Source organism: Corythoichthys intestinalis, chromosome 4, assembly GCF_030265065.1.
Source record: "Corythoichthys intestinalis isolate RoL2023-P3 chromosome 4, ASM3026506v1, whole genome shotgun sequence".
Lineage (NCBI taxonomy): Eukaryota > Metazoa > Chordata > Actinopteri > Syngnathiformes > Syngnathidae > Corythoichthys > Corythoichthys intestinalis.
Window position 1 is genome coordinate 15,638,226 of NC_080398.1, and position 24,473 is coordinate 15,662,698.

At 38.1% G+C, this 24,473-nt stretch overlaps 2 protein-coding genes across 5 annotated transcripts; one reads left to right on the forward strand and one right to left on the reverse strand.

Annotated features, from left to right (window-relative positions):
* Positions 1-7,576: 7,576 nt before the first annotated feature.
* On the reverse strand, positions 7,577-24,359 carry kdf1a (keratinocyte differentiation factor 1a). 3 transcript variants are annotated; one of them, XM_057835430.1, is made up of 6 exons: positions 24,025-24,359; positions 22,563-23,614; positions 20,395-20,469; positions 12,912-12,979; positions 11,486-11,571; positions 11,192-11,237 (listed from the first exon to the last, which is right to left on the reverse strand). In XM_057835430.1, the coding sequence occupies exons 2-6, from the start codon at positions 23,593-23,595 to the stop codon at positions 11,207-11,209; spliced, it is 1,293 nt and encodes a 430-aa protein (XP_057691413.1). In that variant the 5' UTR covers positions 23,596-23,614; positions 24,025-24,359; the 3' UTR covers positions 11,192-11,206. The 3 variants fall into 3 exon arrangements, with proteins under 3 accessions (XP_057691412.1, XP_057691413.1, XP_057691414.1); XM_057835429.1 differs by having other exon boundaries at positions 7,577-11,571; XM_057835431.1 differs by lacking the exons at positions 11,192-11,237; positions 11,486-11,571; positions 12,912-12,979 and adding an exon at positions 14,911-15,628.
* Positions 8,063-9,422, forward strand: nr0b2a (nuclear receptor subfamily 0, group B, member 2a). 2 transcript variants are annotated; one of them, XM_057835433.1, is made up of 3 exons: positions 8,063-8,459; positions 8,556-8,832; positions 8,917-9,422. In XM_057835433.1, exons 1-3 carry the CDS (start codon positions 8,313-8,315, stop codon positions 9,156-9,158), a joined length of 666 nt encoding a protein of 221 aa, XP_057691416.1. In that variant the 5' UTR covers positions 8,063-8,312; the 3' UTR covers positions 9,159-9,422. The 2 variants fall into 2 exon arrangements, with proteins under 2 accessions (XP_057691416.1, XP_057691415.1); XM_057835432.1 differs by having other exon boundaries at positions 8,284-8,832.
* Positions 24,360-24,473: the final 114 nt, after the last annotated feature.

Below are 24,473 nucleotides of genomic sequence, written 5' to 3' on the forward strand. Positions count from 1 at the left end.
TAATACAAAAAAAATCTTATGTGGAAAGTTTTTTTCTGTCTTAAAAAAGACAACCAAGAAATGTATACTACCAGAGTTCATTAACCCAGAGTCTAACTTTGCTTGGCCTTCACCTTAGCGTTTATCGGTGTGTTTTGATAGTAATAGGCAGTAAAACTGTCCTCATGTGTCTGGACCCTGACATCACTCCACATCATTTACACTGTGTTTTACGCTTCTCTAGTACATTAGTCACAACCCTTGTACTTTTGAAATGTCCAAATTCACGTAATAAATGTGTACTATATTTGGAAGGCACAGTTTGTATTAAAAACATTTCAGATGGTGAAACTGGAATGATTCAATAGTTGCTAGTACACTTGAGAGTAGTCATTATGGCCCCACCAAAATTAATATTAATGTACTTTAAGAATATATAAACAGAAGGCCATCCTGAGAAAATGCTAAAGGATTATTTGTTGAAAGCATCTTACACACACAGAAATAACAGAAATTCAAATGAGCTTGATAACGAATGTGCTTGATGATTGCAATACAAATTTGGACTTTCATTTGTAAATACAGGTATAATGATACCATTCTTCATGCTCTAATTTGAGTATCTTGTAGCTAAACAGGGCCCCAAAAGTGTGTGATAAACATGAAAAAGTTAAAAAAAGAAAAAGAAAAATTATTTATTTAAAGCAAAACGAGGTAACTTTTAAATTGGTCAATTTTAGCGACGCCGGTAGACAAAAGTGGTAGTGTTTTGCCTTAAGGAAGACATGATCATGATCTCCCGGTCGCCTGCAGAGGGATTACATGACATTTTTGTTTCCAGCTGCTGTGTGAAGGATGAATAGTAATAAGGTAATGAATCCAGTTGTGGCTAAACAATAGCATATGAAGGTTAGCAACCATGTGGCTAACCCCCACCCCACTCGAACTCGTCAGCATTGACGAGTTCATTTGAAGGGGAGGGGTGGGTGTAACGCCAGCGAGTGGAAGCTGGAAAATGTTTATTCTTGAGTATCCTGTTAGCCTCCCTTTTTTCCCTCCTTAGACAAAACTTTTTGTCTCTTTTGTTGCTCTGCCAGCTTTGCAGAATTTGCGCAACAGCGTTCGCATCGACTTCCGTCTTTATAACGAATGGGGAAATGGGGAAGTGACGTATGCTGTAAAGCAGTCGGCACATTTTTAGGGTTTTTTTGTGTGCCAGGGTTCCTTCCACCCTCCTCAAAGTTAATTAGTGCCGGTTAAAGCGATACAGGCCCCCTAAGGATATAAAAGAGGTTGCATTCAACTAGTTGTCAATCGACGTATCATCACAAATGTTATGAAAATAATTTATAAAGGTTGAAAAGTTACCTAGTATTGCTTTAAGTTTTGCGAATAATACACAATGTCTATTACCTTGTGCATGTGCAATAAATTACAATATTATAGGAAAGTCTGTTCATTTTACAAGTTCAGTTCAAAATGGGAAACTCGTGTATGTATGTATCATTCCAATTCATTACACAGGAAAATACTTTGAAGAACAATTCCTAACGAATGTTTGTCTTAAAAATAATTAGGATTATTTCATATCTAATATTTGAATTTCTTGAAGTAATTAATTCGTTTTTTCCCTTTTTGAAAGCTGTAACCATCATGTTGTATAGTCTTACATTATCATGAATATATATAAAACAATCAATTATTTTACTCGATGTATCACAACTACTTTACTCTGTGTGTCCCAATTTCATTGGCATTTCGGATGTGTAACTATTTTCATAAGGCTTACTGCTTACGAAACAATTATTATAGCTCTAAGAAGGTTTTTTACCGTGAGAATTTGACTTTTTTTGGTTCCCCTTTGCCTTACTAACCTGAAGGTGATGGAGCCATCCAAATGACCCCTTGTTACAGCAGTAGGCCAAGGTCAGATGTCAACTACTAGACATGGCGTTCACATCATTGTGCACTCACAAGAGTTCATTGACCTGAGAAAATTGGGAAACCCCATCAGGCTTATGAAAAACAATATACTGGGGGGACAAAAATATAAGTATTAAGTTGTATAATTTGCCCCTCACGTCTTGTTTAGAATATACTCATGAATATACTTTAGATAAATGACTACATGTATTTGACTGTAAAATTTGTGCCTCACTTCTTGTCTGGAGTAACTGAATTTGGACATTCCACACCAGCCATTGCATAATGCCACTTTTCACATGAATACTAGTATATTCACTTCCTTGATCACAGCAGTTGCTCCACTTACAGATTGAAGGACACTTTTATTTAAACTTTACAGTCATGGCGCTGATAAGTGTCTGTCCTCCGTGTCGGTCTCTGCCTGCTCCAAACCTCTATAAACAAGAGTCTTATCACAAGCATTTACAATTGTCAGCATGCTTCATCAATCCCAATGGCTACAGAGTGTATTGTAGGGCATTTCGAGGGCCACACATACATATTGTGTTTTTTTAAATTTCAAGTGGCAGCTCTTTATCATATGTAAACATTGTGTTTTTTAAATTTCAAGTGACAGCTCTTTACCAATTACCGTATTGGCCCGAATAGAAGACGGCCCTGATTATAAGACGACCCCCTCTTTTTCAAGACTCAAGTTTGAAAAAAAGACTTTTTGAACACCGAATTAATTCTTATACAGACAATAATTACAGTACATCTGAAACAAATGATTATAACAATATATTTGAGAGAAAAAACATGTTATTTTGCCTCATTCAAATCTTAATATCTGAACATTTAAATATTTAAACTAAATTGCAATCACATTCGTAAACGAATGGCTTCTGGTTTTTGAAATGTAAATAAACCAATCCATTGTGATAAAACAACAAAATTGCAATAACTGCATTAACCATCAAAGTGAAGTCTAACTGTAACTGTAGTCTTGAAACAAATCTGAATAAGGAAAAACATTGCAATAAAATAATGCAAACTGGTTAAACTAGTAGCTGAGATCTGTCATGACAGAACATCGCTTCAATGATATCTGGCGCCATCTAGCGTCGTGAATGGGGAGAGTAGCTGAGATCTGTCATAACAGAAAATCGCTTCAAGAATATCTGGCATCATCTAGCGTTGTGAATGGGTATAATGTCTAGACCGCAAATATAAAACGACCCTCTCTTTTTCAATCTTATTTCAATGCAAAAAACACCGTCTTATATTCGGGCCAATACGGTACAATACGTACTATTCCGTCATGTGGCACTTGTGTGTACATTATGAACACAAACGATTTCAAATTAATTGTCAGAGTCAGATATGATTACTCAGAATTGGAAACTTTTTTTTCTTTTTGGTCGAATCAATGAATAAGCTCATGAAGTAAAACAAATAGGTTGATGGTATTTATTTAGTCTTTTAATGAATGGACAACGAAGAGGGAAAAAAAACAGTTGCACTGGAGTGAATCGTATTTATGGGAGTGATTTTATTTTATCCGAGACAAAGCACAAACAGTAAACAATACATTATAGTAATAACAATAAAATGAAGAACATACTAAATGAGCGTGTGTTTACGCAACATATAACCAACCCAACATAACTTGTTTACCACTTTCAAGCTCACTGCAAATCACGACCAAGTCATTAAAGTCTTCATCTTCAAAAAAAAACCTCTGGACAACTCCACTCATTTGGGAAGTAAATGGCAAATATTGAGCGCCCTTCTCACAGCTGTGGGAAAAAATATATAGGTTGCACCTGAGTATAAATCACAGGCCCATTGAAACCATGAAAAAAACATGTGACTTACCATAATTTTCGGACTATAAGCCGCTACTTTTCCCCCTCATTTTGAATCCTGCGTCTAATAGTCCAGTACGGGCTATTTGTTGATTTATTTGGTTTAATAGGTAATAGTGCTGCAACAATTGATCGATTAACTTGAGTAATTCAATTAGAAAAAAGATTCGACTTAAATTTTGCTGCTTTGAGTATTCTCAAACTAAGTTTTGTTCGAGCTAATGATTTTTTTTTCTTATGGAGTATGTGTTCAAACCATTTGTTAAGAGCACTGTAAAAAAAAAAAAAAAAAAAAAAAAAAAAAAAAAAAACATTTTATAGCATTTAAGCTAGCAGACTTTTACTACGTAAGTTAGCCTACTGTTCTTTTGTACTTAGATCCTCATTTATGTTTTTTACCATTTGAGGCTCAGCTCAGGTATTTAAATTTTTTATGTCACTTATCCAATTACTCAATTATTCGAACTAACTAGTTCATCGATTAATCGACTACTAAAATAATCAAGAGCTGCAGCCCTAATACGTAACACTTTATTTGACAGCTGTTTGACAGATGTGATCAAATGTCATCCGGCAAATTATGTCTAGCAACTAGAACTTTTACATCCATTCAAAAGTGAGATAATTTGCCGGATGACACAAAATGACATCTGTCATAAGCATTCATTAATGCTCATGGCAGTGTCTTGTCATAATTATGATGGTCTTATGACAGTCTTTTGGCACCCCTGTCAAACAAGTGCTACCAAATACCATAACTAGTAATTAATGAAACAACTGGAACAGTAACTGAAGAAATATTTATTTTCATCTGTAGCGCTGCAATGCATGCTAGGAGCCTGTTGGACGACAATAGTGATCAGCAGAGGGTGACTGTCTCCTCCAAGGAAGCAGTGTTGGTCAAATGAAGGTTCTTGGAATAATGAAGCTTTGCAGCCAATTGATTCGAAGCTTCATGGTGATTCATTTGGTCTTATGACATCTTATGAAGCAGCTGACAAAGTGTTACCAGTTAATATCTTATGCTGTAAATATCCCACAATACAGTGAGGACAGCTGCGGCTTATAGTCCAGTGCGGCTTATCTATGAACCAATGCCGTTTTCGTGTCAAATTTGGTGGGTGGCGGCTTATAGTCGGGTGTGCCTTATAGTCTGAAAATGACGGTATAGTCAGGAAAATACAGTACACTTACATACTGTATAACTGATTCGAAAAGTGTTGTTCCTTCCGTTTTACTGAACATTCATTTTTGTTTTATTCCCAATGAAGAAATACTGTGTTATCTTTAATGTAATCTGTAAGACTGTGAACAGACATTTGTTGAAACCAAAGACAGACACAGCGTGAGATAGTAAATCAATTATCCAACCACTTTTTTCTGTTTATCGGGAAATGGGGACACAGGGGTATTCCGGGGTTGTCCTGAGGCCTTATACTGTTGGGACACGGCCGTAACACCTCACCACGAAGGCATTCCGAAGGCATCCTAAGCAGTTGCTCGAGCCACCTGCTCTGGCCCCTCCCAGTGCAGAGGAGCAAAACAATAACTTGATTTTTCAAATGGTACAGTATTTGAAAGCTTTGTCTGGTCCCTTACCTCAGACCTGTTTGCCCTTGGGTAACCCTGCCACAGGCATAAAGCCACACAACTTAGCTCTTGGGATCATTGGAACACAGAAACCTCTTTACCTGATAAGGATGAAGGCTCAGGTAGGATGAAACAGAAAATGAGTCATTGAAATGGAGCCGTTTGTTTATTTGCGATAATAATAAAGTCATTTTCTTATCAGCGTTATGCCTCCGTGCCAGGCACAGCCAAGATAACGTTTTGGGCTTACCTTAAGTAAATGACAACCTGGAACGTGGTACGGCCTGCCTCCGACACTACAATAAATAAATAAATTCCTTGGGTTTTGTTGATTTAGTTTAACGTACAGAACACAACAGGTGCACCATTGCAACAAGAGATATCTTGGTTTTAGTCATTCAATGGGGCTATATCAGCTGTATTATACATACTGTATGAATATATAGTACACTTAATTCTAATTGGCATGCTTATATCAAGAAATTATGAAATTTGTTAAAAGATGAAATTTTTAGAGTTTTCACAATGTGCTGATTAAATAAAAAAACAATGAAGTCAAAGTCAGGCAAATGATTCAAATTAACACCGTATGGGTGTCTACTTTAAGTACAATCACAGAATCACTCAATGCAACTTAATGAATGAAAAGTAAATTATAGATTTTGGTCTTAAGAAAAAAAATACTCTGACAGCAGATATAATCATAAATGTTTTAGATTACAAATTGGGTTGAAGTACAGCAAAGCATTGCATTGCTTACATTTTTGTAGATATTTATAATCAATTTTAAAGAGAAGCTATAAGTGACTACGAGAGTACATGTGAGAGTGAGTAATGTGAGAGTACAGTGCTTGAAATAAATTACTGTACTAGACCAACTGTAATAAAAACGGGAAGAGGCCATATTGAATTGCCAAACCTGTATGTATTGCAGGTATGCACCTTTTACAACTATACAATACAGTGATTCCTCGCTACTTCACGCTTCAAACTTCGCGCTCTCACCCCATCGCAGATCTTTGTCAATTAAAAATAAATGAATACAGTATTTTATTTAAAAAATGTTAAGATAAATGCATGTAAAAATCATTGTTTTAGATATACAGTACACACACACACATATATATATATATATTCATATATGGCGGAAAACACAGACAAGACTGAAAAAGCAGTTCCTGCTCTTGCACCCCTCTTTAAAACAAACTGCTGTATTTTAAGCCAAAAGAACTGTTGTGTTTGATATAACAATATGTCTATATGCTGCCATAGCAGATTCATGGCACACTCAGCCTTCGAACTATTTTGAATTTGTCCGTGTTACCCTGAAAACCCGTTTACAGATGTCGCGCAACCGCTTTTGTTTCAACCTAGACATAAAAAGAAGGTAAGTAATTATATTTATTATTCAAAATTCTGTCATTCTGTCATTTTTAGCTTAGAATCATTAATTGATGTCTAATATTTAGTTTGGAAAAAAAAAAACGAATTAAAAAAATTATTCACTTGCATATTTTAAACTTAAAAAAAAAAAAAAAGACATCACAATGAAAAATTTGCGGTCTTTAAAAAAGTCACGGATATCTACCTCATAACTATTGCTTAATTGTATTTTTTTCCTTACTGTCGCATTTTCCCCAATATGTTAGATCGATCCAAAGAAAAATGGAAAAATAACGTTTAAAAGGGTAACTATATGAAAAAGAAAATCTCAACTACTCCCTGATGTCTGCGATTTCTGCATCGCGACCCTTGTTGTATCACCATGTTTCACCCATAAAATAAAATAAAAAAATCCGACTGTGGCCATTCACAGCTGTGTCTTGACTCTTGACACTCGGTGATACAGTACATGCTACATGGAGTTTTTGGGTCGAAGCAAGGTAAGTACGCGATAATATCTCGTTAAAATCGTGGCGTCTTTAATTCTGCTCTCGCGTGCTCTCGCCTCCAGGTAGGGTTTTGCTGTTTAATTAAAAAAAATTTTTTTTTTTTAAATGTCCTGAAGTTCAAAATTTTTCTTCCTCCAGAAAATAAAGATTTTAAGCTTTCCAATGATGTATCACACATGCATATCGGACAATTTTTTAATTTGGCCAAATTGGGGGTTTCAGAGGTGAACTTCAAGTCACCTTAGTGTTTTCCGCCATGTATATATAAATATATATATATACCTGTATATATATATATATATATATACCTGTATATATACATATATATATGTAGAGAGAGAGAGGGAGGGAAAAAACATTTCTTATATGTATCTATTTCCGATTATGTTAAATCTGAATAAATACTAAGAACCCCACCCCATTTATTTTTTATGTAAATAAGCTTAGCCTCTACTTTGCAGATTGACTATGATATAACATGACTATGACTGAGAATCACGGCTAAATGAGGCCCATGCCAGCCTTACCAAAGATGAACAGTTGAAACCTAAACCCAGAACAGTGAAAACTAAGCCATTGGGCTTGAAAAAAATATATCATAATTGTGATTTAAAATGAAACAATTGACTGGGGAAGGTACTGTAGGTTTGTATGTCTCTTCGGTTTGGCGCCAACTATCACAAAAATGTCCGAATGACATCATCTTGAGCCTTTAACTTCTAGGTCAGTGCCCCACTGCTCTCCGTTGGCCTCATCGGCTCCAGCCAAGTATGAGCTGGAAGTGTGACGGGACTCATCAGAGTTGGGCTTGATTACCTTCGGAGTCCTTGGTAGCTTGGTACGGCCTGGGTTAATGACACAGTCCCGAAGATAAGGCCTAGCCCTCTTGATATCCAGACGTTACTCCACCAGCTCCTTTTCATTGAGAAAACCTTATCAGTTTCCCTGGATTATACCAGCAGTCACCTGGCAGAGCGCATGGTTGTTTTGCACAGAGAGTGTATTGACAAGTCAAGGTCCACTTGGGTGGCCTTATAAATACAGAGGCGAGAGCGTTTGTATCCAGTAGAGCCTTTTCATGATGGATAACCAATGTCAGTGCAGCAGCGACAGACTGTTAAATCCCATCCTCTTTAACATTCTCAGCCAATTGGATAACAGCTGCCCGAGTCCGCACGACTATAATTCAATACCTCATCGATGCAATTGTGAGCTGCGGCGAACGGTGAGCTTGAAAAGGCCGTCGGAAATTTGCAAGGAGGCTTCAGCCGTTCTGGTCAAAACTGTTTATTTCATGAAGAACCTACCTGCTTTCAACCAGCTTCCACCTAATGACCAGTTCATGCTCCTTAAAAACTGTTGGGCGCCCCTCTTCATCCTTGGCCTTGCGCAGGAGCACGTGGACTTTGAGGTGGAAGACGTCCCGGCTGACAGCATGCTGAAGAAGATTCTTCTGCGACAAGAGGGGGGGACGGAGATGGAGCAGCCCACCATGGCTGGCGTCAGCAAACTCAAGTCCTGCCTCAAAAAGTTCTGGAGCTTAGACTTGAGTCCAAAGGAGTATGCGTACCTTAAAGGGACGACAATATTTAATCCAGGTAGGTGCAAAACAGATCAAACGCTCACTTGCTTTATTAAGTCACTCAATTAGACCAGTCACTTAATGTCTTTATGTCCAACAGACATCCCAGATCTAAATGCATCTCTGTTTATCGAGGGCTTGCAACAAGAGGCACAGCAAGCTCTGAGCGAGGTGGTCCGACTGCTTCACCCCACACGACAGGAGCGTTTCGCCCGCATCCTTCTCACGGCATCAATGCTACAAAGCATCACGCCCAGTCTGATCATCGAGCTCTTATTCCGGCCTATAATTGGCCATGCTGACCTGTTTGAAGTTCTGGTGGACATGCTCTTCTGCAGGTAGAGGAAGCCGTTGTTGACAAAACTGAAGCCAATCTTTTCCATTCAAATGCAAGCAAAAATATTGCTTATTTTTCATGACATTTTCTTAAATGGAAGCAGACGTCAGGAACTATTTCATCTCTGGATAATTTTACTTATCCAACATTGCAAAAACAAGTCTTGATGTCACACTTGTTGAAAATGTTATGTTATGTTAGCTCTGTTGTAAATAAATATGTTTTTGCACTTACAAAACAATCCAAATAAATCTATTTTTATATATCAACTGTGTCTATGGTTTGCTTTAAAGGAATCCATGGGTAGAAAGACTTGTAGTTCTTTAAAAAATTAACGTTATTAGGAGTTAAAATAATTTGATATTAAAACCCCTCTTGACATTTTAGTTTTTATACAATTTGTAAAATGTGTTTAACTGATAGGTCGCCACTGTTTTTGACGTCACAGGGCGGTGACGTAACATGGTTACGTGGCCGGGCTTCTAGAGTATGACTCTAGCGACATAAAACGTCATCTGTTCAACCCTTTCAATTTGAACCCGAGAGCAACATTAATTGCACTGCAACATTAATGAGCATGACAGCACTGTCGATATTTCACAAAAGGAGCAACAAAAGCAAAATGAACAGGAAAGACAGGATGAGAAGAGACGAGAGTAGGGGGAAAAAATGGTGTTATGCCAAAATGTGCTACACCGGCGAAACATCTACAAGAGGCGAATTTGACACCCAAAGTACTATTGTGTGCTTTCAGCTTGTTTTGTTTAGATGCATCAGACAGAACATACTAAAGATGCCTTAAGAAAATACTTAAATGTAGTAATATCAAATAAGAGTGGTTTAAATATGCAATGTGACAATGTGGTCAACAGATCAACAATCTGCTTTAAACTACCACAAGAAAAAAACAATGCTTAAAATTATGAGAGGGAAACACATGCAAGAAGTATTTTGAGGCAATGAAAAGGTAATAAAAGACTCAATAAAACAGAAATAGTAAGTACTCACCGCTTTTAACCGATGAGCGCATGTGTTGGACGTCTCGCCGCATAGAAGGAATTGCAGTTACCCGGTAGTATTCGTCGAGTGACTGTGACAATCTACGTCATCACCCTGAGCGTCCATTGCGCGCTTAAAACATGGCGCCCTCCGTAGGTCAAAACATGTACAAAATATTATAGACAAGTTTGCTGTGCAAAATATGGGCGGCGCCATCTTGGAAAATTTCTGCTTCGAACTTCTGGTTTTGAAAAACCTCATGAGTTGCGGTTGAATTTAGCAGTGTGTTGACGAAGTTAAAACTGCAAAATCAAGCCAGAGGAACCCACGGAATCTCCAAAAATTTATTCAGCACAACGTAGATGAGACGTAGATGAGATTGTATGATTGTCCATATCACTTCGTTTATCATTCGTGGACAAAGTTATAAACTTTCAGACTGTGTTGACGTGAGGTATAGATTGATACGCCGGCCACTTGAGTGACCAAAATGAGGTGATATTACAAATTATATTACATTTGCCAAATGCAGAAAGGCTGACAGTAATTTGTTTTGTTACAAGGAAATACTACACGGTATGTACATATAAACAAAATAGTGTATCATTCTTTTTTTATTGCAGATATTGATCGCAATAAAACATTTGGACAAAATGATTCCATTTCTTGTTGTTGTTGTGTTATTTAAAACGATTTGTGCATGTGCAAAACAGGTCAATAAATCACAATTTATAAAATTATTGGAAAAATAGCATACGAGAGTGTGATATCAGACAGCAGAGCTCCGGAGCCTCGCCAAACTTTGACCCAACATTATGGCCTCCATACGGGCTTTCTCCTGCTGTCCTCGGTAATTCCAGCTCCAGTAGCGTATCTTAAAGTTGCTCCAGTTAAAAAGCTCGTAGCTGGATCTCGGGATCGAGCTGACGGTCCGTCGTGAGGCGAGCCACCGCCTGCAGCCCCAGCCTCTTGGCCGCCCCTGGGTAGAACACATAGTCTGGATACATGTCCATCAACATCTAGTACAGTAAGTGTTGCTCTGAGGCACATCAACTTATCTTCCCTTGCCTAACAGCGTTTTCCACCTGTAAAGAGACGAACAAAAAACCTGTAACACTTGCGTTGACATAATTGTGCCATCTACACGTACTGATTAGCAACAGGCTAGCTGCAGATGCAGTAGTTGTAGTAAATAATATTAAAGCTCATCATAATTACAATAATCATCGAAATACCAATATCAAAGGCAACAAGTTGTTTCATGCGCAAGATTTTAGCTTTAGTATTTTTTGAGCATCGGACACATGAAAATCCAGGGATAGGAAGAACATACCGTCCATAACACAGCGGCAAGATGGCTACAAAAAACACCCGATCTTTGTGGTGGCACCAGCTTGGTTCCACATGTCCTCCCCTGTCCTGATGACGGCAGATGGATGCGATATTTCCAGATTGTCTTTTTTAAGGGATTTTGATGAGTAATGTTACTCCAGCTCCACTATTGTTTTGGATGAAGAAATTCTGAAACGGAAGTTACTTGCAGACATGTGGAAGTAAAGCGGAATTACTTCAGAAACTTGTCTATACATTTCTAAATCAATGGCAATATTTTATGTGTTTCTAATAACATATTTTAGTGAAAGAAAACAATTGTGGCTTATTAGAGCCTTCAAGTCTTTAAGTCCGAGGTTCCTTTTAAAGTGCAAGATAATCATGCAGTAAATGCATTCATTATCGCGCACATTCACAAACAAGCAGCCTACCTGCCGTGCTTAATAAGATCTAATGTGTTTTAGGAAGGAACTGACTGAAATAATCTGCAAAGAAGCACTGAAAGAATGCAGAAAACAACATTGACCAATGTTTAAGTGATACAAAATGGTAAATATTTTTGCTTTTAAGCAGCATTGCATACACATAGATTGAAATTCAAGAAGTTAATGGTGTATCTCAACAAATTTTAATATCTTAGTCATAGTCATTCATTTCAGTGTTTTTGCCCAAAAAAATAAAACTGAAATATTTCAGTCAGTCAGTGCAGTAAAAATCTTTCCATTATAGTATTTTGTAAAATGTTAATGATTGCAGAGTACAGCTATGGAAAACCACAAATTTATCATTTGAAAAACACTTTAAATAATATATTACATAACTTTATTCAAAAAGAATTAATGTGTATTGTATGAGTTTTATGTTTTCATGACTGCAATAAATATTTAAAAGCATTCTATTTTTTTTTTTTTTTTTTTTTAGATGAACCCATAAGTGTAACCTGCAACAAAATTATTCATACAATTTTAGCTAATTAAACGCTATAAAGGATTCCGGTAATTTCAAGCCTAATCTAGCCTTCTAACCGACAAAGTACAAAGTAAAATGACATTTGGGCTTTTAAAAGTAATTATTTGATCAATAGTCTTCTTTTTTCTTTTTTTTTTTTTTTTGCCTCTCTTATTAGGCCACAAATATAAATGACGATATGGGTAAAAGTGGAACGAGACCATTGACATCATCTACAATTGTATTTGTCTCTCTCTAGTGGATAGAAGTAGTAATGTCCTGTCGACACATAAACGCTGTGGCCTTCTCGATTGATACTGTATAATGTATAAGTAAAAAGGAACTACGTATGTAGTCTTATTCATGTGCAACTTGAGTGACACGTACTGAAATGTGTGCAGCATCATATATATATAAAGAGCATGGCCTTCTGTTTGAAGAAAGCCTGTGGCATGTTAGTTGTGAAAGAGAGTTCTCACCTGACACCTCGTACAGGTAAAACAGGAATGTGGTGGGGGCAGAGAGAAAACAGGGTTACACAGGGTGCCTGCAAGAAAACATACAAAAGCAAGTCATGACAACATTTGGCAGAGGTGCGGGAAACAATCCCATATACAGTTTTTGTTTTGTTTTATCAAGACACCGAAGAATGTTTATTGCACTGTTGTGTTGATTCAGTCAAAAGTCGGTCATCTTTATTCCTAAACTGAAGCTTCTAAATTTTATGGGAACAATAGGAGCACACAAAATCCTCACAATCTCAAACAATTATGAAAAACACAAATAAAGGACAGTAGCAGTGAGCTTTTATATTAAATCATTTGTCATCATTTGCTATCAAACATTGATTTTGTTGGCAAAAGTACCCCAGCCCCACACACAAAAAAAGATTAAAAATAAATCAGGCCTAAATTTTATATGAAATATTTTCTGGAAAAAAAAAAAAAACTACCCTAAGGATTTGATTCCTATTTGTTAGAACCAGCCAAACAAGTTCTTGCTTTGCTGAGAGATGAAAAACCCTGCCTCGCGCCTGACGATCACATAAGGGAAATGATAAAAACCATGCTGCTGAATGACACAAAATTAAGCCACATCAGTATTAAAAGACCACTCAAGTTTGTTTGCACCAAATGGTGGGTTTGTTTCTTTTGTTCTTAACTCACATCATAAAGCATGTTTGATCGGTTACAGTTGTTCCTTTTAAGGTCGTTACCACTGTGTTTTTTGCATTTAGTTTTTTTTTTTTTTAAGCCTTTCCTAAGTTGACTTGGTTTCATGTTTTAGATCATTGTCCTCCTACAGAATCCAAGTGCTCTTAGGTTTGAGGTCACTTTGTCAAACATTTTCCTTTAAGGGTTTTCTGCCATAGACCAGTATTCATAGGTCCATGAATCATAGAAAGTGGACCAGTTCCTGAAGTATTAAGTTCTAGTGGTAATCAGGCTTAAACATTGTAAAGATAACATAGTAAAGATAACTTGGTCAGTACAGTGGAGAGCCATTCAAAAATTGACACCAAAGACCTTTAACAATATATAGGACAAGTGAGTTGTTTTTTTTTTTCCAAATCATCAGCCAATCAAACGTGTGTTTGAGGGGGAAAAATGGACCGGCACATTCATGTAGTGAAAAGGGATAAATGTAAGTCTGGACATAATGAAAATAATTCACTTATATTCACTTGTATGGATGCTCCAAAGTTTCGTTGTGCTTTTTGTAACAATGACAATAAATATTCTGAATCTGAATCTAATAAACATAGGATCTATTATATCCTTACAACATATTGGAAGACAATCTACACTTTTCTTATATAATTATATAATGCAAGTATGGTTGCTTAAAAGTTGGTGGGGACAATTTCAGCATCCTGAAAAGTTGGTAGTGTTATGTCCTTACCGTCCCTATGCAAACCTACGCCCTTATTTCAGTGCCATTGATGGCCCATGGATTGGACGTCTAGCGCTGTCAATGGCAGCCAATGAGTTAAATGACTCTCAAGTCAGGGTTAAAAAAAAAATTTTTTTTTAAAAGTGCATGAAAGGTATAAAAAAAATAAAAATAAACTACAGTGCATTTTCTGTTATCTTTTTTATATTTATCTTAAATAAGCAAACTGCAAAAAATACAAACTGGCAAATATATTTACACTGCCATATAAATTCCAACAAAATGAAAACAAATATAGTGTAGTTCTATTAATATGTTTAGACTATTAGATTATTCACCGGCAAGAGGCATATGAGCATCGTAAATAGATGTCCCATCCATTTAAACTGGGAGGGATGGCAACGAAGTAATGTTCACTGTCAGACCCCCCACAACAAATGGATTGGACATCTACTAGTAACATACTAATTTAAATTCACAACATAATGATGAAAAGAGTCCCATGATTGGATGTTTATCATCATCAATGGCACTGAAAGAATACAAATGCAGACAATTTAAAAAGTAAAAAAAACTAACATTGATCTTTATTAACTGGATGGCAAAAAAAGGCATTCAATTGCTACAAGTGGTTGAACAATGCAGAAAGTAACTTAAAACTAACATTTTAATATTTACAAGGAAATATGGCTGAGTCCTTTAATCATAACATGATAGTGTGGTGTCAAAAATGCCTGAGTCAGTGAGCCCTGACAAAAGTTGAACAATGACTTGTATAAACCTTCAGGTCATTCATGCTCTGCCATTCCTGCGCTCCGACAGCCAAACCTGCATGGAGTCTTGACATTCATCTTTTTGTAACATGACACAATAAACACAGCTTGTAAAAATAAATCCTCTCACTTGGCACTTAAAAACAACTGTTGACTGGAGAGGGGTAAATAAATGCTTCATGGCATATCACATTAGCAGCAATAAAAAGTACAAGTAGGGTAGCAAAATTCCAGGGATTTTTAAAGTGTAACATTATAAGGTTAAAAATATACATATAAAATATTGTATCCAAATGTCCAGTTAAATGTCACTCATTTTAACTATAGACGATGTCAAACAACCAAAAGTCCTTCCCTTAACTATCAGCCAGCCTGCAGTGTGTAACAGCATTCGGTAAATGACATCAAGAGAGCAAGGCAGGCAGGGATTCGACCAGGTCACTAAAGCGCAAGGAGAGGAGCACCTGACGAGTCCGTCTCGGTATCGTGTAGGAAAGGCGAATAGGCCATGGCGCTGCTCGAGGAGTATGCTGAAAGAGACACACCACTTTTATCACATTATTGAAACACTTGCCATCAAAAATTGACACACCTCTATCCAAAAAAGTGTGTGAGCTAAACAATAGAACAAAGACAATGAATACTACAAGCAACATAATCCCAACGGCAGGGATTTCTGGTTGATGAATTCCACAAGATAATCTTTTGTAGTCTTTATACTGCGGGAAAGGGTGGCAAGACAAGATTTCTTAATATGAATCCACAGCAGAGGTGTCGAAACTACAGCCCGCAGGTCGTCCCGTTTCTATTGGCCGACACAAAGTAATGAAAATATAATTGAATATGAGCTGCACAAGATGCTTGAGTTCAGATGTCGCTATTTCTCAGTTTCAACACTGCTGCTATCATTGTGAGTATTAACAAACTGTGTGGTTAAGTTTGGCACCCAAACATGCAAAGAATAAAACAAAGGTTTAAAATCCACACAGGATGGAACAAATAAAGTACAATTTAAAGGCAATTTTACTTGAAGAAAATAAAGAAATCTCCCTTGGTGAAAGTGACAAAAAAATTATCAAAACATTTGCCTCACGCCATACATAGTGCTGTACGATATGACGATATGTATCGTCCGTTGGTCCTTGTATCATTCCAGTTTCCTAGAATAGCCCTCAGAGAAAAATGTTTGAACACCGTTGATCTACGATATTAGCCATCCATTATTTTAACTGTCATTCAATAGGAATAATAAAAACAAATATAAAATGTAATACACATATTTTAAACATTAGAAAACGCTTGCATCTTATACATAAAAATCGATTAGGGTGTTTAACAATCCTAGGCTGCAGTGCGAAAGTTGTGGAAAGACAATGTAACACGACACCTCATCCTTTTACCCACCTCCTTGCAGACCAACAACAGCAAAAAAGCTGCTGCACTGTAATCCAAGTGAAATCCAAGTTGGCCTCTAAAATGACATAAACCACAACACATCCTCTGGCATATATTTAATGGGACTTTTGTAACAGCAGCGGGGGGTGTCGTGTGACCGCTCGGCTGTAAGGGGACCGGGAAAATATGGGATTGGAAAATGCCCAGAAAAAGACAGGAATGTGGCGCTTTCACTGTTATTGGGTGCCACATTACTAAGAAGAAAAAAAGAGGTGGCTATGTGAGCAGTTGTGCATCTCAATATCGAGATTTGTATGAAAGGTTTACTCACTTTGCATATTGTCTTACAGTGCACACCTTAAACAATTAAGACTACTGGCCATTGTACTTTGAGGACCTCTGGGATGTGGGTTTAACCATTAATTAGAGACTGCTTAATTTAGTTTACAGTTCCTTCGCCATTACATTTACCACAATGTCATAGATTGCTAAGGGAGAGTGGCAATTAATGTCAAACATGAAACTATCCCAGATTTTATGTTATTTGCACATTTCTCAAAAAAAAAAAAAAAAAAAAAAAAAAAAAAAAAAAAAAATTTAAATGCAGTTTTTATCAAGTTCAATGGTTTTCATAGTATACTATATTTTGTATGATTACTGTATATTGTAGAAGTATACTGTGAAAACGCATGAAGCAGTTGGTGATAGACGTCCATACCATAATGACTTAGAGTTAGTCGTATAGCGTACCTCACGAATGCTATTTTTAGACCGTGACGTCACCATCGTAAACCGGAAGTGGGTCAACATAGAACCGCACTGCATATAACCCATGTTAGTACTGCTTGTTTTCTGCCAATAATCTTTCAAAAAAGAACATGCCGCGTAAATACTGCTGCTACGGAACTTGTGGAAACGACTCTAGACATCACGACATATGAAGGATGTTTTATTCATACGTTTGCCAAAACCAAAAAAAGAGGAAAAAATGAACAATGAATCAACTTGTGCGAACGTCCAAAAGACCAGTTTAACGACAGCAAGGTGAAGCCATTCACCTTCATATGCAGTAAATATTTTGTTGGGGGCCACTGTTTGGCAGGGGACGAAGAGGTAAGCCATTTTGATATTTTTACTTCATTTTTAGCGTGGCGTTTTGACGTGCTGCTTCTGTCTGACAATGAATGACATGAAAAAACATAAAATGGGATCTGAGTGCCACTGTTGTTACATTTTCTGTTGTAAAAAAACAACTTTAGTAAAGAGGAAGTGTAAATAAATTATAGAATTAAGATTTGTTATTGATGAAAAAATTAAGTGTTTGTTGGCTGTCAGAGTACCATTTGCGATCGCTACACAAAAACAGCAATGTAAATTAAACCCATGAACGGTCAGAGACGTAAGACAACCAGATATAATATGTAAGAAAGATAGGGCATATGGCGGTAAAGGATAGATTGTTGAAACAGGAGAATATCAGTGGCGTAAGGCAAAGCACACAAGAAAAAGGTGTCGATAAAAAAGCTACCTCTGGATCAGGTCGGCTCTTTTTCCAGTCTTTTTTAGCCCTCGACACTCAAGCCATCACTTTAACTCAACATTTGTATGTGAATTTGGCACCAGGGACATCATTTTCGGACTGAATTGGTAGGTTTAGCTCAGTAAACATCTCGTTTACAGGCATTTCGCATTAGGGACAAACGTGAGCTTGACCTGCCTAGGACCAGTTGCTAACGTCATGAATATTAATGAGCAAAAGTGACGTGTTGCGTGCGGTACGCCATCGAATTGGACGTCTATCACCATCAATGGCAGTGAAACAGGATCACTCAATGCCACAATCACAGTTCAAAGGGATTCGATATCTATCACTTTCTATGAGTTAGTTTGGAACAATCACCCATTTGAGATAAATATTTAGTCTGTTTCAAACACTGCTGTCCTTCTGTTTAAGCAAAACCTACTTTTTTGATCATTTAGAAATACTGACCATCTCTTTAACACATTGCTTATTAGTGGTGTGCCATCTTAGGCACCCCACAATTCGATTCGATTACAATTCAGGTGCTACGATTCGTTATTGAACGATGATCACGGTATTGACGATGATCACGGTTATCAATGCATCACACATTACTAATTAATAAAGTAGCCAAACAAATGTATGTCCTTTATTTATTTAAAATATGCTAATGATTCAACAGGAACGATGGAAACATGCCATTACAACAAAAAGCTGCCCTTAAAAATTAATTAAAAAACGTTTTTTTTGTTTGTTTGTTTTTTTACAACAAAGTGCAAAAACATTAACCATTTTAAATGGAGTACTTGTTCTGTCGACAATACAATAAAATTTACACAGGTTGAATAAATTCCACATTTTCTGAAAACAAAGTCTGTTTAGAAATGACCTTTTTTTAACCAATATACTTTGTTTTCACAGATTTCTGTACTATTTCGCATGTTTGTAGTATTACTTCTGTACTTAATCATGGTTTTATACGTTTAGCATATGAAATACACGTTAGCGAATTAGCTAATTAGCTTAGCGCTAACTATTAACATCTCAAAAAGAACAACAAAAATGGCTAAACAGTACAAGAGAGTTTGTGTACTCATCTCTTATAGACGCACACGGGTTTTAGCAACACACTCAGGACATTTTTCAATTGACATGACTTGAAACTTCTGCTGGGCATCTGAAAGACAAGGAGCAACAAACTATCTCCCTCCACCTCTCGCTCTAAAAAAATAACTTGCTCACAGAAGCGCGACCGCTGGGTACCTGCCTGTCTCATACACAAATTTATTTTCCAGTCTTTTGGAAAGGAGTAAATCTCCCGCTCAGTAACCGGCAGCAGCCATCATAACGTTGTGCGTGCGTCCGTTAAAGGTGTCCGGGCGGCAGACGTGTCCTGAATTTCATTCCGCTACGAGCAGCTGTCATAAAGTTATGAGGGAAAAATCATCGTTTTTGAACCTTTATGAATCGTAATGGAATCGTCCTTATTGCTTATTGTTCCATTCGCAAAGACTCTTCAGTCATTTGAGTACTGGTTGTTCTGTAGTTGTTGCTGCATAATAAATGCAAAATGTGGAATGGCTTTGGACTTGGGCTTACTTAATTAGTACAGGGAGAACATGCAACCTTCACATGGTGAGGTCAGAGCCCAGATTCTCTAAACATCTTCTGCCTGAATGTTTTCGCTCCCTCATCACAATCAATACTTCTAAAGTTGCTTGACCTTTCAGATCACAAATCCTTACGTGTGGTCAGCACCCAGTTTGGACAATCCAAAGAAGTGAAACAGGCGATAGCCAATCAGGAAGCTGCCAGACGCTCATAGAGGAGCAACTGGTTATGTTGTGTGTTTGTAAAACATGTCTTACAAGTCATTTACCACAATTAAAATGACAAAAAGAGTTTGCAACCCCTCTGCAGTTGCCAAACAAGTTAAAAGCCTGCCTTCTGTACAGCATCTTATCTACAATCTCGACTGCTACTCCCTCTTTCCTTTTTTATTTTCCGACAGATCATTATTGGTGCTGTGACAGACTACTGGACACCGAAGATTCAGTGACGATATTGTTGTGTGCAGTGGTATGCTGTTGTTGGTCATCTGGAGTAAACGGTACACTATAAAAGAAGAAAGCACGTAATTTCCAATTTTTCCCTCCTACATGCATTGTCCCTTATATTGATTTAAAAAAAATATTTTTTATTTTTTTTTAAATCTGTTGAGAGTGTTGAGTAAAAAGCTGCACACGTGTACTCTATTTGTTCATTAATTGAAAATCAATAAAGACAACCATATTCTCTATAAAATATTTTTAAAGTTGTTATTATTTTATTTTTGGGTGTATTTCTTAAGTCTTAAGAGTATTGCTTTATGGAACTCACTTCTCGCGCTATAGTGTCTCATCTTCCTCGCCAGCTCATCTGACGGCGTCTGCTCGGACACTTTAACCTCTGGAACTAGTGAAAGGAACAAGAAAAGAGCAAATGAATAAATGCAATTAAAAAAAACGTTGTTTGTGCAATGATATTATTAGCAAATTGGGAAGGACTTATGAAGTGATACGTAGATTTGTCTTTAGTCTTATTTGTTTTTTCTGCTAAATGCACTTGTATTTAATCTTTATTTTTTTATATACACATTTTTGAAATTTTCTTTAAACATATACTGAATGTTCCATAAATTTGGTTTTATTTTCCCATTTGAAGAGCAGTTGTCAAATCTGTGAATTATATTACATAGGCTCACAGCTTTTTGTGTGTATATGTGTGTCTACATTTGGCATGAAATGGATTTATCAGTGTATGCCACTGCTTATGAAATGTGTCTACATTAATGCATTTTGTCCACTTCCAAAACACCAGGACTTACACACTACATTGAAAACAATATGTCAAAGCTCTTGCCGACACGATTATATTCTGAAATGGTAGACAATTTTGTTAGGTAGATATGTTTACCCAGAAATAGGTATTTCCATTTCAGTTAATACCCATTTTCGCCTAAATTGATTGGATTTTAAAATTTCGTCCAGTACTATATTTCAAAAATTATTGCCAATTGACCTCATTCTTTTTTAAGTGAACCAAATTTAGAACAGTCTCACTATTTTTATCCAGGAAGAATTTTGCTTGTAGACTAGTGTTAATTGCATTAATTAATTTCTGAATTAAAATTGCTTCTCCGCCATTATTCTTAGACCGATCAGAATGAAAATTTGCTAGGTATTAGGCTCGAGCGTTTACGTCACAGCAGCACGGGATCGTGCGAGATTTGCGACAACGCAGCCATTGCGGAAGCACGTCTGCATCACGGGACATTTAAACTTAACGGCAAATATAATTGAACTGCGAGTGCCAAAGATGGAAAAACGTAGGGAAAACTTGCCAGTTCGATACAGAGACAAACTTGTTACCACGGCGAAGGACAGATATGTGAGCAATTTTAAGGATGTGAACAATGTTGACCCTCACGAGCAAGCCGAACACAAATGGAATAAAGATGTCGACAAGCTTCCACCACTACGCGAAATGGACATCATGCTGTATTTAGTGTTTGGTGTATGTTACTACACTCATCAGCACTTCCGAAACTACAAATCGCTACAAAGCTACGAACAGTTTTGCTGCGGATGGGTGCAGGATCTTCACATTATGACCATAGCAAAAGGCAACACCATCTTTCTCGCAAAGGTAGGCAATGTGTGTTTACATTAGTCTGTGACCACGGATGTACAAATTTTTTGTTGCATAAAATGTAGCCTGTGTACAAATTCTTTGGCACTCTCTCACGTCAAAATATTACAGCTTTTTCATTTAGCAACGACAGGAATTATGTCTTATGAAGACAATGCACATGTATGCATGCTAGTTGTTTAGCTGTAACTATAGCTAACAACAGGCCGACTTAGGGCGTAAAGTTACTGAAATTTGCGTAAACAAACGAAATTAACTTACCGGAGTGGAAGTGCGTAGAGCAAACTCAGTGTGTAACTGGAGAATCAAACGTTATGCCCTTCCTTCTGATCGAGGCCACCCATGCCATTCTTCGACGTTTGCTAAGTTCAGATATGACCTTTCCCTCGCCTTTTCTCCACGTAGGGATCCGGAAGAAACTCAATGGTGTTCCGTCGAGCTGTACATTCTCCTTTCTATTCGATCGGTTGCTGCAGTTCTTTACCGCACGATAATTTCCAACCATTTTTAAAGAGCGACCTGTGTTGAAATGCCTCAGTTTATGTTTCTTGCTTCCACAATGGCGATAGCGGCGGAAACCTCGCGAGTGCCACGTCATACGCTCAAGCCTAATAGAGGGATGTATATGATTCCTTAATTGCGGCCTTACTGTTGCCTGTAGGTTCTGAGTTAGTCGGTGGAGGAAGATTGTTATTTTAAACTTGTTTTAGTTGGTACTTGGTGTAAAAGGTTTGAGAACCACTGGATTAATTAAATGTTTTGAATGTTGAATGTATTCTCTACGATGGAGTGAAATAGAGTAGCATTTGGTTAGAATACCTATTTTACAATCCTAGAAGAAGCTACGAGATTCTTACAGTCACTGCTCATGAAGGTGTTGGTCATGGTCTCGTTGCCGCTGTCTGGCAGAGTGCCGTCACTTCGCCCGTTTGGTCTCTGCCCCGCAGACTGCCGCCTGTTGTTCCTGTTGCCCTTTCGGGTGCTGATGCGGATGACGCCACGCACCAGTTTGCACTCTGCCTCCTGCTCTTCCAGGTTATAATCCTGAGCAATGCTGTATATGAGCTCGCTGATCTCATTGGTCTTGCGGGAGAATGACGAGTCTGAGGTGCACTTAGCCAGTTGGTCGATCTGATGCAGCGCGTAAAGCTCCAGCAGCTTCTTGGTAATGAGCGAGTCAATATCTGTGCCCTCGTCGCTCAGGTCATCCAAGTCGTAGTCGTCACGGGATAGCAAGCTGGTGTTGCTGATCGGCCGTTGGCTTTCTCCCCGGCCAGAAGTTCGGGTCCTCTTTGAGGCCATTACCGGATACCTTACTGACTGACCGGCTATGCGCACATCCGGGTAGCGGAAGCTGTCGCTTGTGGGCAACATTTTAACAGATTTGGTGGACTTGTTGGGCTCAAAAGTGATGCCCGCACCAGGGGAATTGGTCACAGCCGTACCATTAGGAGGGTGGGATTCACTACTTGTTTTAGGGGGATGGTCTGTGGAGCTCTCATTAACTGGGAGACAAGGCTCTCGGCTGCCGTAAAAGCCACAGGTCAATACGCAGCAAATAAGGGCCTTACAGCCACTCCAGCCCATAGAGGCACAGGAGCCGCAAGCATGTCTGTTGGTGGGCGCGTTGTCTGCCGAGCCAGGAATGAAACCAATAGTCTCCGAGCCACGTCCGGCGCCGTTGCGTGGGGGTGCTCTGCGACCGTGTTTATTCTCCAAATAGCGGGAGTGCTCATCGTGATGATGCGTTCCATTGGGATCCTTATAAGAGTCTTGAATGGTTTTGCTCTTCCGAAATATAGATGGGGCTTGACTGTACTTGTCTGGTCTGGAACCGTGATGTTTGTGGTGGCGGGATGCCTGCGGGGCCCTGGTGCTGTGGCCAGGCATGGCTCAGAACCACTCTAACCTGCTCGGGGGGGAAATAATACACAAGTCAGTAAAACTCCCCCAGTTGAAATGCTCTCCAACAAGTTGAAACTATCTGCATAACCAGTACTCAATCCAGAAATGTAAATGGCACTTAGCAGTGGGTCATCCACTGACCCAAATTTACACCTTACATTTTAATGCATCTCATGTAATGTTACTCATTTACAAAATACTATTTCAATCATTTTGTCATGTTTCTCTAGTGGAGTTCAAAATTAGGAGTAAAATTGGGGGCGTTATTTGACGTAAATGTATAATGATAGCAGGCTCATGTTCGTCCCGCCCTTACGGCTCCTTGCCGAAAACTGCACTGCGAAAATAGTTACACACCCAAAACGTAACTAACCGCCTAGCTCTCGAATGCTAACAAACAAAAAGTGTACTTACCGCATAAGAGTAAGCAGTTGTGTTTAGCTCGTAACCCAAATGAATTGATGGAGAAGCCCAGGGCGGAAGTCGCAGAAAGAAGAAAAGTTTGTCGAGTCGTGAGTCAAACTAAACGAATGAGTTACGCCGGGCCACATACAAAAAGGTTAAGGTAACGTTTCTCCAGCCAAAAAACAAGCTAAACCAAAATGAAAAGCGGTGCCTTTGCGGAAAATGAGTAGTGGACTCATTGGCGTTATGTCCTTTCGGGCGCACTTGTTGTCGTCCGATGCTTGGCTACTACCTGCGGCTACAGCTAATCCCTGGCTGCTACCTCAGCCGCCTACAGGTAAATGTTGACGTCACGCAACACGGGTATTCATGCGCACTAGGGCGGAAGACGACCACGGATGCATTATAAAAAGTACTGAACTCAATAACTATATTTTAAAGTTTCACTCCATACTTAG

Coding starts and splice junctions, on each gene's coding strand:
- nr0b2a (XM_057835432.1), top strand. CDS start 8,313: ATGATGGATAACCAATGTCAGTGCAGCAGCGACAGACTGTTAAATCCC. Junction 8,833..8,916: donor GACGACAATATTTAATCCAG/GTAGGTGCAAAA, acceptor TATGTCCAACAG/ACATCCCAGATCTAAATGCA.
- kdf1a (XM_057835429.1), bottom strand. CDS start 23,595: ATGCCTGGCCACAGCACCAGGGCCCCGCAGGCATCCCGCCACCACAAA. Junction 12,980..20,394: donor GAGACACTATAGCGCGAGAA/GTGAGTTCCATA, acceptor GTTTTCTTGCAG/GCACCCTGTGTAACCCTGTT. Junction 11,572..12,911: donor TTACCTGTACGAGGTGTCAG/GTGAGAACTCTC, acceptor TGCCGTCATCAG/GACAGGGGAGGACATGTGGA.